Source organism: Zea mays, chromosome 1 (genome assembly GCF_902167145.1).
Source record: "Zea mays cultivar B73 chromosome 1, Zm-B73-REFERENCE-NAM-5.0, whole genome shotgun sequence".
NCBI classification, from domain to species: domain Eukaryota; kingdom Viridiplantae; phylum Streptophyta; class Magnoliopsida; order Poales; family Poaceae; genus Zea; species Zea mays.
Window position 1 is genome coordinate 164,395,587 of NC_050096.1, and position 17,497 is coordinate 164,413,083.

Here is a 17,497-nt window from a genome sequence, read left to right on the forward strand (position 1 = left end):
TACGAATATGAATGAATTAATAAGATCTAATCTTCATCTTTATTATTTCGTATTCCTTTTCACATATTAAATAATGAAGGCATGACTTTCTTGATCTTCGTCTAATGGGTATTATCCCTATGTGGAGATAATGCTTCGGAAGACAAAGATCCTTAATCTTTAACGATTGTGTTGCCTTGTTCTTGATCCAAAGCATTTGAGAACAAATGACCAACAATCATATTGAAGCGCTCAGTCCTAGTGCAATTATAATAAGTTTAATTTAAGTCCTTGGAGTTTGCATAGAAGACCCTAAACTATCAAAGAATAGTACTCGCCATCCATTTTGAATAAAAGGATTATAAATAAATCAATATTATTATTATTAGTGTAAGAATTAATATCAAAACAATGTAAAAAATATAAAATCCATAGCTTCTACGTTTTAACTCTGATTTTAGTGGTTCTCGAATCTACGATCTTGTAGCAGCGCGTAGAATATTCTTACGTAGTTTGTTCTCATGTTTGGTGTGATGTTATTTTTATATATTCCTTGCCTATCTGTATCTATTGATACGAGTAGCAGCGAGGACGAGAAACCCGAAGACCAACTTGGTGAAGTACCGGGAATCTCAAATATAAGGCAAGTTGTGCCCTTGATCACTCTTCTTTACCTAATAATGTTCCTGTTAATCATTGTGGCATGCTCAGTTTAATTTGATGGGACCTAATAGGTTACCCTTGTTTTGTTTACCCCACACCTTCCAAACAAATGAACTATTTGGTAGGCATGCTTTTGCTCTACCTGGTTTTGGGATTAATGTTATATATGATTTATGATCATGTTCCATTATTATTGTTAGTTTAATTATTGTTCATGATAAGATTATTGTGTTAAATGGAACATGGAGAACCACCCGAGAAAATATTGCTACCACAAGGGTGGAATGGAAGCCCTTGGCCAAGTAATTAGGAAAGCTAAGGAGAGATTACCTTACTCGAGAGGGGCAAGCGGGGAGCACGTCGCTGCAGAGTATAGGGAGGTCCTCGGGTTGAACTATCTGCAAAGCTTTTTGGATGAGGGATTCATATGCTTCCTTCTTCCTGAATCTGTAGCGGGTTTTCTCGAACTAGTGGAACTTTGAAAAGGCCTCATAGTGCTACCCTACCTCGCCTCTTCGGTAGAGGTGCATGGGATTCATAACCTCGTGGCAGATGGGTATTACAACTTGTGGGTAAAGATGTGCAGCCTCTGCAGAGTGTAAAACTAGTATATCAGCCGTGCTCATTGTCAAGAGCGGCTCGGACACTCACATGATTAACTTATGGAATTAAACTTAATCTATCATTTGCATTGTATTGTGGGATTATTATTAATTGTGATCAATTATTTAATTGGGATGGTATATACTTATACTTAGTAACTGCTAATAAAACTTTGACCAACTTTAAAAGCAATGCTCAACTTTAAACATATTATTTGGTAAGCCTTACACTTCACATGAGTCCCCACCATAAGTGAGCTCATGCACATTATTCCCCACAACTTATTGAGCGATGAACGTATGTGAGCTCACTCTTGCTATACTCACACCCCCTAGGTCAACAACATGTACCAACAAGATGAGGAGCATGAAGGATGTCGCGATGAGTTCGTGAGAGGTCTAGGCCATCGTCTCCCAGTCAACCGTGGTTGTGGAGGATCATTGTCTTCATATGATGTAATGATTCAGCTATTTTTTATAGAACTCTTATATATAGTAAAGATGTGACATTCGTTTCTATACCATGAGTCATCATATGTGTGAGACTTAATCCTAGCACACCTTTGCTTCGTGCCTGGGTTTGCCCTTAAATTTGGGTATGACAGGAAGAACACTAAGTTTTTTCGGCCATAGCAGCGAAGACGCGTGCACTCATGCATACCCATCGAAAAACAAGTCTACCACCTCTTAGGGTTAAGCCATACACCCGCATGAAGACAAAAGAGCCTACAAGCAAGTGCCCAAACACTTCCTTGGAGGACTCAGGGGCTACTATCGGGTATCGTAATTAGGGGTACCTGAATTACGACCCAAAATGCTCTTTACCCCGAGGTTGTCGCTAGGCACATTCCTCGAGGACAATAAGGTATAAACCACGATTCACCCGAGGCCCCCCTCGACGATCACTCATAACCCCGCCTCGCCCATGCCTGCCCTCGGACATGGTACAAGCTCAGGGAAATCCTCATCCCGACCGAGGTCCTCTCTCAACGGATCCACCGTTTCCACCTCGCCCGAGCCCGTCTCGGCCAAGGAAGGCAAACCCCGAGCCAGGCCTTAGCCAAAGGCTGTAGGAGACATAAGCATTCAACGTGTGTACCTACCCCATGCAATGTCGCAGGCGAACAGGAGCAACAGGACCACGGTCCAGTCGGCTTTCACCAACTACGATGACGTATGCCTGAGTAATGCGGCTACTGTTCCCCCACGCCACCTACCAAGTACTGATGGGACACGCATACGACAAAGCGTGGGCTGGACCTCGGGAGGAAACTACGCCTCGCCCGAAGCTGACCTTGGCCTCGGAACAAACTCCGTCTCGCCCGAGCCCAGCCTTTGCTACCTACTCCCCGCTAATCCCACAGGAGGACACTCCTTCAACTATGTTGTGCACGTCTATGAATCCCGGAGTGGGCTCAATCACGGCCTCGGGCAAACTTCCACCTTGCCCGAGCATGGCTTCGGCCTCGATATTATCAACAAAAGGGCGCTTGATGTCACCAGAAACAGTGAAGCTGGCGTATTATCTAGAGCTTTTTTGTCATACTCATCACTGCACCAACCACTACGGCATGGGCAGCTTCCCCATCAGGTAGGCTTGGGTACATGACTGAGCCCTCAGTCCTAGCCTCAGCTCTCTACGTAATCAAAGATGCAAATACAGGAACCAGACATCTCCACCGGGCACAAGTCAACAACGGGTATGAAGGTCGTACCAAAGGCCATACCGGCTACAGGGGCTCGGCTACGCCTCCTCACCGGACGCGACCAACCCTGACACTCCTGGTAGCCCTCCTTGAGGCTATAAATAGGGGAGTCCATAGCTTCAGGGAGGAGGGCGAACACTTCACGTTTTTCACCTCCAATGCGATATTGGCACTTGCCTCAATCAACCCCATGGACATGGGATCCTCCCCTCTCCCGACCTGCGTGTACTCCCTACTGCAAGCACTTAGGTGCAAGTAATATAAGTCTCAACCTCCCTCTACTGATAATAGGGATTTCACTCGCCCGAACCAAGATAAACGACTTGTGTCACCTTGCATCACACATCTAGGCCAGAGCACGCAACATCATTTCACTGGTTGGTGAGACCCTTGGATCAAGACACCGACACTATGCATATGAATGTCCAACATCCACCTTAATCACAAAGATAGTCGATGGTGCTTTACTTTGGTAACACACCACACAACGATCACAGCTTCATAAGTGCAGTTTTTGATAAAAGGCATACAAACTTATATTTTTTCTGAAGGAAGCTATTCTATCACGACAAAAACATCCGCGATATATAATTCAGGAAACAAATAGTAACATAAGAAGGTAAACATCATAGGCATATAACACGCGGCACTTCCTGGGGATGACAAAAGGATGTGCCTCAGTCTCTGGCTCCAACAGAGCGGAAGGAATATCTGAAGACAGGAAAGTTTTTGACCAACTAAAGGAATCTTCGTGCATCAAATTGGATAAGAAAAAGGGCGCCCATTTCTTGGGAACCTGCACCGAGGTCACCGAATTATCAGCCGGGGCAAAATAGTTAGCCCAGATCCTATAGAACTGGGCATTCCTTTTCCTTTCCAAGTGACTCAACAAAACAGGATCCGGTTGCCAGTCATGCGAAAACATAAAGTTAAACCTCACGTTGTTGTGGCCATTAACGTTAGGTTCCGCGGAGTGTTTATTTGGGAGATTATAATCACCCCTTATTAGGGAGTAACTTAAATTTTCTCAAGCCAAATGAGAAGCAATAAAGAAAAAACCGAGACAGGCGATGTCTTTATTCAGCGCGATGCGCGATTGCTGTGACGAATCGAGTCGATATGAATAAGAGACGGCTCTCCCTCACGGTCACTGAACGAATCACAAATGGACAAGAGGCTGATCGATTCCTACGCACCACCGCCGCCGATGAAACAAACAACACAAAATCCGCTGCGATTCCTACGCGCACAAAAGGGTACCGAAGCTAGCGCCGGATCACGCGGCGAAGCTAGCGACGACGGCCGCGGCGACGAAGAAGCCGGCGACGAGACGGCCAGCCGAGCCCGGCGGCGACGCGGCGGCACCGGGCACGGACGACGTGGCGGGCGTCGTCTTGGACCCCGTGGCCGGCGCCGTCTGCCCCGCGGGCGTCGTCACAGGCGCTCCCGCGGCGCCGCCCTTGCAGCTGCTGACGTCGGGCGTCGTGACCTTGCATGCGTCGGGGAGGTCCAGCGCGCGGGTGCGGTTGACGGTGAGGCCCAGCGACGCCGGGTCCGCGCTGAGCGCCACGCACAGGCACTGCGGGTCCGACTGCACCACCTTGCCCAGCTGCGCGTAGCACGACGGCGGAGCCGCCGACACGTTCCCGGAGATGTAGCTGAGGCACGGTGACAGGCTCACCAGCGCCGACGTGCACTGGCTCGACGGCGACGCCGACTGCGCCCGCGCGCCGCCCGGTCCCGCCGCCAGCACCAGCGCCGCGAGCAGTAGCACCGTCGCCGCCTGGGTGGCCGCCGCTATCGCCGCCATCTGTGGTTTCTTGCTAGCTATCTCTGTGGCTCCCGTCCCGCTTTGGCCTTTGGTGGTGTGTGTGATCTGAGCCAGTGGACCTGGGGATCGCGAGCGGTTTTATAGCTGGGTTTCTTTCTTGAGGAGGCGTGGTGTGGTGTGGAATGGTGGGATTGACGAGCACGGACTAGAGATGTCAATGAGTAATTCCCCAACAGGTTATAGCACTGGACCGACGAGTAAATTGTCGCCGCGTGTCCCAGCCCAGATGGGTCGGCGAGAGACGGAGCACGAAGGGGGGAGAAACAGCAAAAGGGGAAACCCGTGGCCTTCGTGTTGCCCTGCGCCCAGGCCGGGTGCGCTTGCAGTAGGGGGGGTTACAAGCGTCCGCGAGGGAGAGTGAGAGAGGGAGAGAGAGACAGGCTGTCCGCCAGCCCGTTCTCCCACGCTGCCAACCTTCTCGTACGAGAGCCCTGGACCTTCCTTTTATAGGTGTAAGGAGAGGGCCCAGGTGTACAATGGGGGGTGTAGCAGTGTGTTAACGTGTCTAGCAGAGAGGAGCTAGAGCCCTAAGTACATGCCGTCGTGGCAGCCGGAGAGGTTTTGGCGCCCTGTTCATGTGATGTCGTGGCCGTCGGAGGAGTGCTTGAGCCTTGTGGAAGTACAGCTGTCGGGGCTGTCGGATCCTTGCTGACGTCTCCTTGCTTCCGTAAGGGGCTGAGAGAGCCGCCGTCGTCATGGAGCACGCGGGGTGCCATCATTACTTGTTTACCGGGGTGAGCCAGATGGGACGCCGGTCTTGTTCCCCGTAGCCTGAGCTAGCTAGGGGTAGGGTAATGATGGCCTTCCCTGTGACGTGGCGGGTCCGAGCCCGAGGTCGGGCGAGGCGGAGGCTCCTCCGAGGTCGAGGTCGAGTCTGGGCCCTGGGGTCGGGCGAGGCGGAGTTCGTCTTCCGATGTCGAGGCTGAGTCCGAGCCCTGGGTCGGGCGAGGCGGAGACCGTCTTCCGGGGTCGAGGCTGAGTCCGAGCCCTAGGTCGGGCGAGGCGGAGACCGTCTTCCGAGTCCGAGGCTGAGTCCGAGCCCTGGGGTCGGGTGAGGTGGAGTCCGTCTTCCGGGGTCGAGGCTGAGTCCGAGCCCTGGGTCGGGCGAGGCGGAGCTTCCCATGGTGCTCAAGGCTGGTCTTAGCTGCTGTCAGCCTCACTCTGTCGAGTGGCACAGCAGTCGGAGCGGGGCAGGCGGCACAGTTTTCCTGTCAGGTCGCTCAGTGGAGCGGCGAAGTGACTGCGGTCACTTCGGCTCTGTCAACTGAGGAGCGCGCGTCAGGATAAGGTGTCAGTCGATCCTTGCATTAAATGCTCCTGCGATATGGTCGGTTGGCGTGGCTATCTGGCCAAGGTTGCTTCTCCGCGAAGACTGGGCCTCGGGCGAGCCGAAGGTGTGTCCGTCGCTTGAGGGGGCCCGCGGGCGAGACGTGAATCCTCCGGGGTTGGCTGCCTTTGTCCGAGGCTGGGCTCGGGCGAGGCGAGATCGTGTCCCTTGAGTGGACTGAGCCTTGACCTTAATCGCGCCCATCAGGCCTTTGCAGCTTTGTGCTGATGGGGGTTACCAGCTGAGATTAGGAGTCTTGGGGGTACCCCTAATTATGGTCCCCGACAGTAGCCCCCAAGCCTCGAAGGGAGTGTTGACACTCGCTTGGAGGCTTTTGTCGCACTTTTTTGCAAGGGGACCGGCCTTTCTCGGTTGCGTTTCGTTCCGGTGGGTGCGCGCGAGCGCACCCGCCGGGTGTAGCCCCCGAGGCCTGGGAGGAGTGGTTTGACTCCTTCGAGGTCTTAGCGCATTTCGTGATGCTTCGACCGGTCTGGTTGTTCCCTCATGCGAACTGGCCGTAGCCTGGGTGCATAGTCAGGTTCCAAGTTCTCGGGCTGGTATGTTGACGCTGTCAACGGTTTGGCCGGAGCCGGGTTTGCGAGAGCAGCCCCCGAGCCTCCGCACAGAGCGAGAGGACAGTCAAGGACAGACTCGACTTTTTCCATACGCCCCTGCGTCACCTTTCCGCAAGGAGGAGGGGGGAAAGCGCCATGTTGCCCTCGGAGGGCGCCGAACATGGTGTCTCCAGTGAGTTGCTAGCGGGTGATCCGAGTGGACGCCCGTGCCCCGTTCTATAAGGGTCGGCTAGTGGCCCAGAGGCGCGCTCCAAAAGTACCTGCAGGTGATTTGCCGGACCCCGGTCCCGTTTGATACGGTCCGAGGGCTCGATGCCTTCCTCTGATGGGATTCCATTACAGAATCGCTCCTGCTGGTCTCGGAAATGTCCTAGGGTACCTTGGGAGCGTAGCCCGAGCCTCGGCCATGTATCGGATGTACCCAGAGTCATCCCTCGCTCTGCGTGCTCTGAGGCGGCTGTCGATCCCTTCGGGGGCCAGCCTACGAACCCCTGATCAGTAGTGGGCGCGGAGCCCGAGTGGCCTGAGGCGGCTGTCGAACCCATCCGAGGGGCCAGCCTTCGAACCTCTGACCAGTGGTGGGCGCGGAGCCCGAGTGTTCTGAGGCGGCTGTCGAACCCTTCCGAGGGGCCAGCCTTCGAACCTCTGAATAGTAGGAGGGCTTGGGGCCCGAGTGCTCTGAGGCGGCTGTCGAACCCTTCCGAGGGGCCAGCCTTCGAACCTCTGATCAGTAGGGGGCTCGGGGCCCGCTTCCTTCGCGGAGAAGGATCCCTTTCGGAGTATCCCCTTTTCTGGTCCCTGTAGCAAGGGAGAGAAAGAGGAAGAGGGAAAGGATACGAAATCGAACGACGTGGCGCCTCTTTTTTGACGCGGTCATTATGGCGGAGGTGAAGCGTCGCCTGCTTCGCCTGCCAAAGGTGCCGCCTGCCCTGCCGCAGAGTTAATGCGACGAGACGTGTGGTTCGCGGGGCAGCCGTTGTGCGTGCGCGAGCCGTTCGAGGAACGGAACACGGGCGCGTCGTCTTCACTCCGTGGGTGAGGGCTCTCTCGCTGTCCCAGGAGGGGACGTGAGACTGCAGATGACTTGACCGCTGCTTTCGCTCGCCTGTCGCCGCCGTTACTGCCGGCCCACTTTTGGCCATATTGACCGTCGCGCCTTCTCCCGCGGCTGACTGACCCGTGATCGATGTGCTCGGTTGGCACCGTTGGGCCATGCGCAGGGTCGCCTCGAGTCGCGGCACTGGTTCCGCAGTCGAGAAGGCGCGATATTGGCGCAAGTGGCGGTGCAGCTTCTCGCACTTAGTAACCGGCGCGCCGGTTACATGACGTGTGGGCCTGGGCCTCCACGCTTAATGTGTCAGAGTCGAAAGGGTGCGCCCCTTGGTGTGGTTGCATGCCGCCTGCATGGCGGTCCGCCTTTTCACTCGCTGGTCTGGGCGAAAGTGGAGGAGTGCTTGTAACCACTGGGCAGTTGTGCGCTCCGCGCGCGGCGGTTTGGCTCCTTCTGTCCTGGGCCAGCTTGCATGACGCGTGGGACCCAGCCCCCGTGTCGTAGGGGGAGGATCTTGGAGCGTGTTGGTGAAGACTCAGACCGCGACGACTGAGGACGCAAGTGGGGAGAGTCGCCTTTAAAAGGGGGGTGACCCCCTTGGATGGCAACCATGTCTTCGTACTCCCTTCATGCACCATGTCCTTCCACCTTCCGAGCCCCCGGATGGGGAGCGTCCGCGGTTCTTCTGTCTTGTCATCGTTGGAGGAACGCAACTTCGCGGAAGTTGGTACCTTTCAGCCATCGCTCGGCTTCAAGGATTTTCATCAGGCAGCCCGGCTGCATCCCCTCGCCGGTGGTCACCCAAGACAGTGACCACCAGTTCGATGGTGGGGAGAAGCGAGCCGGGCTGCGGCCTCCGCCCCTCCCTCAGCTTCAAGGATGTTCATCATCAGTGCTGGGGAGGGGAGTGCGCCGAGTTGGGGCTCGTCTCTGCGCGGGCAGCGGCCCGCTCCTTCCCTCAGTGATCGGGGGGAAGGGTGTTCGCCGTCCGTGGCGCTGACAGCTGCCGCGTGTCTGGCTCTCCGGCCTGAGCAGCTTCGGCGCTGTTTCCAGTGCCACCTCCCACCGAGGCAGCCGGAAGAGGTTTCTCCGCCGACGAGATAGTCGGAGCCGCCCGCGGACTGACCTCCGACTCTACGGCCTTCTGCTTGTCCTCGCCCCTCGAGTGGGGACGCGGGCGAGGGCCTTGTCGCAGCAGCGTCTGCCCTGAGGTCATCGCTGCTGCTGTTTGGCCACCCGGAGCGGAGGTCGTTGTCGCTGCTGCCGGAGCGGGCGTCGGTGAGCCACCTGGGGTTTCGTCGCCCCGCAGACCCTCCAATGTGGGGGGTTGTTCGTACCTGCGGGGGCGGAACCAGAGTTCTGTTTGTAATGGCACCTTGAGTGCCGGTGTCTGTTCATTGTGGCTGTCGGGGCCTGAACATGTATGTATTTTTGGCGTGAAGCCGTGTTTCGTCCTCATTTCGAGCACTAGGACTCGCCTGTCGGCTAGCTGAACCGCTTAACCAACTGTGAGTTGCCTCGTGCGAAGGTGACGAGTGAGGTATCCGTATCCCGGAGGCGTAGGAGTCCCTCGGCTCGGTCGGCCTTGCCGCCCGAGGCTGCTCTTGCTTAGTTAAAGGAACCTTCGGCCGCTCTGCGATGAGCTGGAGCTAGAGGCAGCGGTGCCAGCACGGACAGAGGCAGAGGTGGCTCGAAAAGAAGCTTCGTCGGCCAGAGTCTGGTCGGGCCGTCCACTGGCGGGACCGACGCCGGAGTCGGGTTGCCGAGGCCACGAGCCGGGCTGATGTCCTCGGGGGACAGCTGGCTGAGGCTACGGAGCGGCCGGTCGAGCCGTCTGCTCGGGTCGGGTTCCTGGAGGAGACCTCGGCGACGATGGCCCAAGCGTGGTGCCAACAGGTTCTTTCGAGGTGGTGATCCTCCGACCGTGTTGCCGTTCGAGGCCGGGTTGGATTCCGCCGAAGGTGGAGTCGACGCTGAGGGTGCTGCTGCTCCCCCACTGATGTCTGACCCTGCAGGAACAATTTATCTTGTAGTGTGCGTATGTTTTTTGCGGCCGCCGAGGCCCAAACATATCATCATCGTGCTGTAAAGATGCGTTTCTTTTCCCCTTGTTTCGAGTATCTGGACTTATTTGTCGGTAACAGAATTGTTTGTCCGAGCGAGAGTTACTTTTAACGGAAGGTGATGAGTGAGGTATCCGTATCCCGGAGGCGTAGGAGTCCCTCGGCTCGGTCGGCCTTGCCGCATACGTGTGCTCTTACTCGTCCGTAAGATTCTGTTATCGATATAGTCGAGAAGGCACGAAAAATCGTTTCGGCAGAAAAGTTTTCGAGCAATAAGACTTGTTCGGTCAGCGGAATCGCTTATCCGAGCGTGAGTTACTTATCACAGAAGGTGATGAGTGAGGTATCCGTATCCCAGAGGCGTAGGAGTCCCTCGGCTCGGTCGGCCTTGCCTGCTTACGTGTACTCCGTCGTTTTCAGGATCCCACTTTTGAGGAAAATTTTGACGCAGAGGGGGTTCGCCCCTTCTAGCCCCCGAGGGAGGGTCGGGCTTTGCCGAGGCAAGGCTGACCCTTCCTTGATGGTTAGACTTTATTGGCGTATGTAAACGATGTGTATGAATGACTTGATAACATCTTAAGGGTACAAGCAACGTAGCTGTCGGATGTTCCAAGCGTTGTTGTAGACCTCGCCTTGACTGTTGGCCAGCTTGTATGTTCCGGGCTTCAAAATCTTGGCGATGATGAATGGCCCTTCCCAGGGAGGCGTGAGCTTGTGGCGCCCTCGGGCGTCTTGTCGCAGCTGAAGCACCAAGTCGCCCACCTGGAGGTCTCGAGACCGAACCCCTCGGGCGTGGTAGCGTCGCAGGGACTGCTGATACCGCGCCGAGTGTAGTAAGGCCATGTCCCGAGTATCTTCCAGCTGGTCCAGTGAGTCTTCTCGGTTGGTTCGATTGCTTTGGTCGTCGTACGCCCTCGTCCTCGGGGAACCGTATTCTAAGTCTGTGGGCGAGATGGCCTTGGCCCCATAGACTAGAAAGAACGGCGTGAAGCCCGTGGCTCGGCTCGGCGTTGTCCTCAGACTCCAGACCACCGAGGGGAGTTCCTTCATCCATCGCCTGCCGAACTTGTTGAGGTCGTTGTAGATCCGTGGCTTGAGTCCTTGCAGAATCATGTCGTTGGCACGCTCTACTTGCCCATTCGTCATGGGGTGAGCTATGGCGGCCCAGTCCACCCGGATGTGGTGATCCTCGCAGAAGTCCAGGAACTTTCTGCCGGTGAACTGGGTGCCATTGTCGGTGATGATGGAGTTTGGGACCCCAAAGCGATGGATGATGTTGGTGAAGAACGCCACCGCCGGTTCGGACCTGATGCTGTTTAGGGGTCGGACCTCGATCCACTTGGAGAATTTGTCGATGGTGACCAGCAGGTGCGTGTAGCCCCTGGGTGCCTTCTGCAAGGGACCGACGAGGTCCAGACCCCACACAACAAACAGCTAGGTGATGGGTATTGTCTGCAGAGCCTAGGCGGGCAGGTGGGTCTGCTTCGCGTAGAATTGACACCCTTGGCAGGTGCGTACAATCCTAGTGGCATCGGCCACCGTGGTTGGCCAGTAAAAACCCTATCGGAAGGCATTCCCAACGAGGGCTCGAGGTGCTGCGTGGTGACCGCAAGCCCCCGAGTGTATTTCTTGTAATAACTCCTGACCTTCGGCGATGGATATGCATCGCTGGAGGATGCCTGAGGGGCTACGGTGGTAGAGCTCCTTCCCGTCCCCCAGCAAGACAAACGACTTGGCGCGCCGCGCCAGTCACCGAGCTTCGGCTCGGTCGAGGGGCAGCTCTCCTCGGTGGAGATATTGCAGGTATGGGGTCTGCCAGTCTCGATTAGGTGGGACCCCACTCCTCTCTTCCTCGACACGCAGTGCCTCACCCTCGAGGGCCGAGGGTGCCTCGGGCTGAGCCGAGGGCGCCTCGGGTAGGGCCAAGACCTTCTCGGGCTCGGGCGTGTCGTCGGTCTTGACTGAGGGTTGATATAGGTATCGGGAGAAGACGTCCGGGGGAACCGTTGTCCGCCCCGAGGCTATCTTAGCCAGCTCGTCCGCAGTCTCGTTGTATCGTCGGGCGATGTGGTTGAGCTCGAGCCCGTAGAACTTGTCCTCCAGGCGCCGAACCTCATTGCAGTAGGCTTCCATCTTCGGGTCGCGGCAATGGGAGTTCTTCATGACTTGGTCGATGACAAGTTGCGAGTCACCACGAGCGTCGAGGCATCGGACCCCTAGCTCGATGGCGATGCGCAACCCGTTAACCAGAGCCTCGTACTCGGCCACATTGTTGGACGCCGGGAAATGGAGGCGCAGCACGTAGCGGAGGTGCTTCCCGAGGGGTGAGATGAAGAGCAGGCCCGCGCCCGCTCCTGTTTTCATCAGCGACCCATCGAAAAACATGGTCCAGAGTTCCGGCTGGATCGGAGCCGCTGGAAGCTGGGTGTCGACCCATTCAGCCACAAAGTCCGCCAAGACTTGGGACTTGATGGCCTTCCGAGGGGTGAACGAGATTGTCTTGCCCATGATCTCCACCGCCCACTTTGCAATCCTACCCGAGGCCTCTCGGCACTGGATGATCTCCCCCAAAGGGAAGGATGACACCACAGTCACCGGATGAGACTCGAAGTAGTGTCGCAACTTTCGTCGTGTCAGAATTACCGTGTACAGTAGCTTCTGGATTTGCAGGTAGCGGATTTTGGTCTTGGACAGTACTTCACTGATGAAGTAGACCGGCCTCTGGACGGGCAATGCATGCCTCTCTTCTCGTCTCTCAACCATGATCGTGGCGCTGACCACCTGAGTGGTAGCGGCGACGTAGATCAAGAGGGCTTCTCTGGCAGCGGGGGGCACCAAGATGGGCGCGCTGGTAAGGAGCGCTTTTAGGTTCCCGAGGGCTTCCTCGGCCTCGGGGGTCCAAGTGAAGCGCTCGGTCTTCCTCAAGAGGCGGTACAGAGGTAGGCCTCTTTCACCGAGGCGCGAGATGAAACGGCTCAGGGCCGTAAGACATCCCATGACCCTCTGTACACCTTTCAAGTCCTTAATGGGGCCCATGTTGGTGATGGCCGTGATTTTCTCCAGGTTGGCCTCGATTCCCCGCTCGGAGACGATGAACCCCAGGAGCATGCCTCGAGGGACTCCGAAGACACACTTCTCGGGATTGAGTTTTACGCCTTTCGCCTTGAGACACCGGAATGTCGTTTCAAGGTCGGAGAGGAGGTCGGAGGCTTTGCTCGTCTTGACTACGATGTCATCGACGTAAGCCTCGACCGTTCTACCAATGTGCTCTCTGAACACGTGGTTCATGCACCTTTGGTATGTCGCACCCGCATTCCTCAAACCGAATGGCATAGTAACGTAGCAGTACATGCCAAAGGGTGTGATGAAAGAAGTCGCGAGCTGGTCAGACTCTTTCATCCTGATTTGGTGATACCCTGAGTAGGCATCGAGGAAAGACAGGGTTATGCACCCAGCAGTGGAATCCACGATTTGATCGATGCGAGGCAGAGGGTAGGGAACCTTCGGACATGCTTTGTTTAGACCAGTGTAGTCTACACACATCCGCCATTTCCCTCCTTTCTTTCTCACAAGCACAGGGTTGGCAAGCCACTCGGGATGGAATACCTCTTTCATGAACCCTGCGGCCATCAGCTTGTGGATCTCCTCGCCTATGGCTCTGCGCTTTTCTTCGTCGAATCGGCGCAGAGGCTGCTTCACGGTCGAGCTCCAGGTCGGATATCCAGCGAGTGCTCGACGACATCCCTCGGTATGCCAGGCATGTCCGAGGGACTCCATGCAAAAACTTCAGCGTTCGCGCGGAGAAAGTCGACGAGCACTGCTTCCTATTTGGGGTCGAGCTCGGAGCCGATCCGTATCTGCTTGGAGGCGTCGTTGCTGGGGTCGAGAGGGACGGATTTGACTGTCTCAGCTGGCTCGAAATTGCCGGCGTGGCGCTTCGCATCTGGCGCCTCCTTGGAGAGGCTCTCCAGGTCGGCGATGAGGGCCTCGGATTCAGCGAGGGCCTCGGCGTACTCCACGCACTCCACGTCGCATTCGTACGTGTGTCGGTACGTGAAGCCGACGGTGATGACCCCGTTGGGGTCCGACATCTTGAGCTTGAGGTAGGTGTAGTTGGGGACGGCCATGAACTTGGCGTAGCATGGCCTCCCCAGCACTGCATGGTAGGTTCCTCGGAACCCGACCACCTCGAACGTGAGGGTTTCCTTTTGGAAGTTGGAGGGAGTTCCGAAGCAGACGGGCAGATCGAGTTGCCCAAGGGGTTGGACGCGTTTCCCGGGGATGATCCCGTGAAAAGGCGTCGCGCCGGCCTGGATCGAGGACAGATCGATCTGCAGGAGCCCGAGGGTTTCGGCGTAGATGATGTTGAGGCTGTTGCCTCCGTTCATGAGGACCTTGGTAAGCCTGATGTTGCCGATGACAGGATCGACAACGAGTGGGTACTTCCCTGGGCTCGGCACGCGGTCGGGGTGGTCACCCTGGTCGAAGGTGATGGGCTTGTCGGACCAGTCTAGGTAGACTGGCGCCGCCACCTTTACCGAGCAGACCTCTCGGCGCTCTTGCTTGCGGTGCCGAGTCGAGGCATTCGCCACATGCCCACCGTAGATCATGAAGCAGTCGTGGACCTCGGGGAACTCCTCTGCCTTGTGATCCTCCTTCTTGTCATTGTTGTGGGCTCGGCCACCTTCCGCCGGTGGCCCGGCCTTGTGGAAGTGGCGCCGAAGCATGACACACTCCTCAAGGGTGTGCTTAACGGGACCCTGATGATAGGGGCACGGCTCCTTGAGCATTTTGTCGAACAGGTTGGCGCCTCCGGGAGGCTTCCGAGGGTTCCTGTGCTCGGCGGTGGCGACAAGGTCCGTGTCGGCGGCGTCGCGTTTCGCTTGCGACTTCTTCTTGCCCTTCTTCTTCGCGCTGCGCTGAGCGAACGCCTCGGGGACGTCTTCCGGCTGGCGCCCCTGAGGCTGCTTGTCCTTCCAGAAGATGGCCTCGACTGCCTCCTGCCCAGAGGCGAACTTGGTGGCGATGTCCATCAGCTCGCTCGCCCTGGTGGGGGTCTTGCGACCCAGCTTACTCACCAGGTCGCGGCAAGTGGTGTCGGCGAGGAATGCGCCGATGACATCCGAGTCGGTGATGTTGGGCAGCTCGGTGCGCTGCTTCGAAAATCGCCGGATGTAGTCCCGGAGGGATTCTCCCGGCTGCTGGCGGCAGCTTCGGAGATTCAAGGAGTTCCCAGGGTGCACGTATGTGCCCTGGAAGTTGCCGGCGAAGGCTTTGACCAGGTCGTCCCAGTTGGAGATCTGCGCAGGAGGCAGATGCTCCAGCCAGGCTCAGGCAGCGTCAGAGAGGAACAGGGGAAGGTTGCGGATGATGAGGTTGTCATCGTCCGTCCCACCCAGCTAGCAGGCCAGCCGGTAGTCCGCGAGCCACAACTCCGGCTTTGACTCCCCCGAGTACTTGGTGATGGTAGTCGGGGTTCGGAACCGGGTCGAGAACGGCGCCCGTCGTATGGCCCGGCTGAAAGCCCGCGGACCGGGTGGTTCGGGCGAGGGGCTCTGATCCTCCCCGCTGTCGTAGCGTCCCCCACGCCTGGGGTGGTAGCCTCGGCGCACCCTCTCGTCGAGGTGGGCTCGACGGTCGTGGTGGTGGTGCTCGTTGCCGAGGCGACCCGGGGCCGCAGGCGCTGAGTTCCGCGTTCGCCCGGTGTGGACGGAGGCTTCTCGCATGAATCGGGAAGTCGCGGCGCGATGCTCCGGGGGGTACCCCTGCCTTCGGGAGGCAGAGCTTTCGGCCCGTCGGACCGCGGCATCTTCCAGGAGATTCTTGAGCTCTCCCTGGATACGCCGCCCCTCGATGGTGGATGGTTTCGGCATCGCTCGGAGTAGTATCGCTGCTGCAGCCAGGTTCTGGCCGACCCCACTGGAAGCCGGAGGCAGCCTTGCCCTGGCATCGTTGGCGATGCGGTGTTGGACGTCCTAGGCCAGGTGACGCGCTTCTCCGGCCGGTTATCGGCCTGCCCACTCCTGCCCGATATTTTGCCGAAGCTGCACAAGTTGTCCTGCTTCCTCGTTGAGCCTGGCCTGTACCTCGCAGATTTGCTCGAGCTGCGCGTCCTGACCCCCTGCAGGGACTAGGACCACAGCTAGCTCCCGAAGGATGTCAACGCGAGGCGTAGGCCTAGGGGGATTACCGTCCTCCGGCATACCAAGATGGTTGCCTTCGTCGAGACCCCCTAGATCGACGTGGAAGCATTCGCGACTTGGGCCACAGTCCTCGTCGCCGAGGCTGTGGCTGCTATTGGAGCAATCAGAGAGGCAATAGTCACATGCGGTCATGAAGTCCCGCATGACACTGGGGTTATCGAGCCCGGAGAAATCCCAACCAGAGTTGGGCTTGTCATCTTCCTCGGAACCCAGAGGCCCGTAGGTCAAGACGACCATCAGCCGGTCCCAGGGTGACCACATATGGTACCCCGGAGGGTTTGGACACGCCTTTACGAAAGCGTCCACCAAAGCGAGGTCGCTCGGTGGGTCGCAGCTGGATCTAAAAGGCGTGGAACGGGAAACGGACGGTACCTCTTGATCGACGGGTGGTGACGAAGTCGCGTCAGGGGGCGGACTGCACCGTTGTCTTAGGTACGAGGCTAACGCCCAGCATGTCCTTCGCGAGCGTGCTGGCGTCGTCCGTCTGCTTGGAGTTGGCGTGTTTCGGGGAAACGGCGCTCGTCTTCGTCTCAGACGCGAGGTCGACGCCTGACGTGTCTCCCGCTGGGGCGCCGGCGCCGCCGACTCGCTCGACAGCCGACGAGGTGCCGCCCCCTACTTGGCCATGCCTGCCCCGCCTCCTCCTCTGTCGGCGAGGAAGGTGACGGGACAGATCCGGATGTTGCTCTTCCGCCACGAGGGGAAGACGTCGTCGATTCCACCACAGCGGGCGGGCTGACGGCTGCCATTGTCGTTGTCACACGGCGGAGGAAGGAGTATCATGTCGTAGCTGCCGTCGAGGGACATGAACTCCAGACTCTCGAAACGAAGCATCGTCCCGGGTTGAAGAGGTTGCTGGAGACTACCCATCTGGAGCTTGACGGGAAGCTGTTCGTCAACACGCAGTAGGCCCCTACCTGGCGCGCCAACTGTCGGCGTTTCGACCCCGGGGGGTCCCTGGACCGACAAGTAAATTGTCGCCGCGTGTCCCAGCCTAGATGGGTCGGCGCGAGACGGAGCACGAAGGGGGGAGAAACAGCAAAAGGGGAAACCCGCGGCCTTCGTGTTGCCCTGCGCCCAGGTCGGGTGCGCTTGCAGTAGGGGGGTTACAAGCGTCCACGAGGGAGAGAGAGAGGTTGTCCGCCAGCCCATTCTCCCGTGCGGCCAACCTTCTCGTACGAGAGCCCTGGACCTTCCTTTTATAGGCGTAAGGAGAGGGTCCAGGTGTACAATGGGGGGTGTAGCAGTGTGCTAACGTGTCTAGCAGAGAGGAGCTAGAGCCCTAAGTACATGCCGTCGTGGCAGCCGGAGAGGTTTTGGCGCCCTGATCATGTGATGTCGTGGCTGTCGAAGGAGTGCTTAAGCATTGTGGAAGTACAGCTGTCGGGGCTGTCGGATCCTTGCTGACTTCTCCTTGCTTCCGTAAGGGGCTGAGAATCGCCGTCGTCATGGAGCACGCGGGGTGCCATCATTACTTGTTTACCAGGGTGAGCCAGA

At 57.4% G+C, this 17,497-nt stretch overlaps 1 protein-coding gene across 1 annotated transcript; it reads right to left on the reverse strand.

Moving 5' to 3' along the window:
* Positions 1–3,997: 3,997 nt before the first annotated feature.
* Positions 3,998–4,900, reverse strand: LOC103640483 (non-specific lipid-transfer protein-like protein At5g64080). Its single transcript, XM_008663074.2, has one exon. It carries the CDS (start codon positions 4,758–4,760, stop codon positions 4,227–4,229), a length of 534 nt encoding a protein of 177 aa, XP_008661296.1. The 5' UTR covers positions 4,761–4,900; the 3' UTR covers positions 3,998–4,226.
* Between the last annotated feature and the right edge of the window lie 12,597 nt (positions 4,901–17,497).

What these genes read in the sequence shown, in the direction of transcription:
- LOC103640483 (XM_008663074.2), bottom strand. Translation starts at nt 4,760, where the DNA reads ATGGCGGCGATAGCGGCGGCCACCCAGGCGGCGACGGTGCTACTGCTC.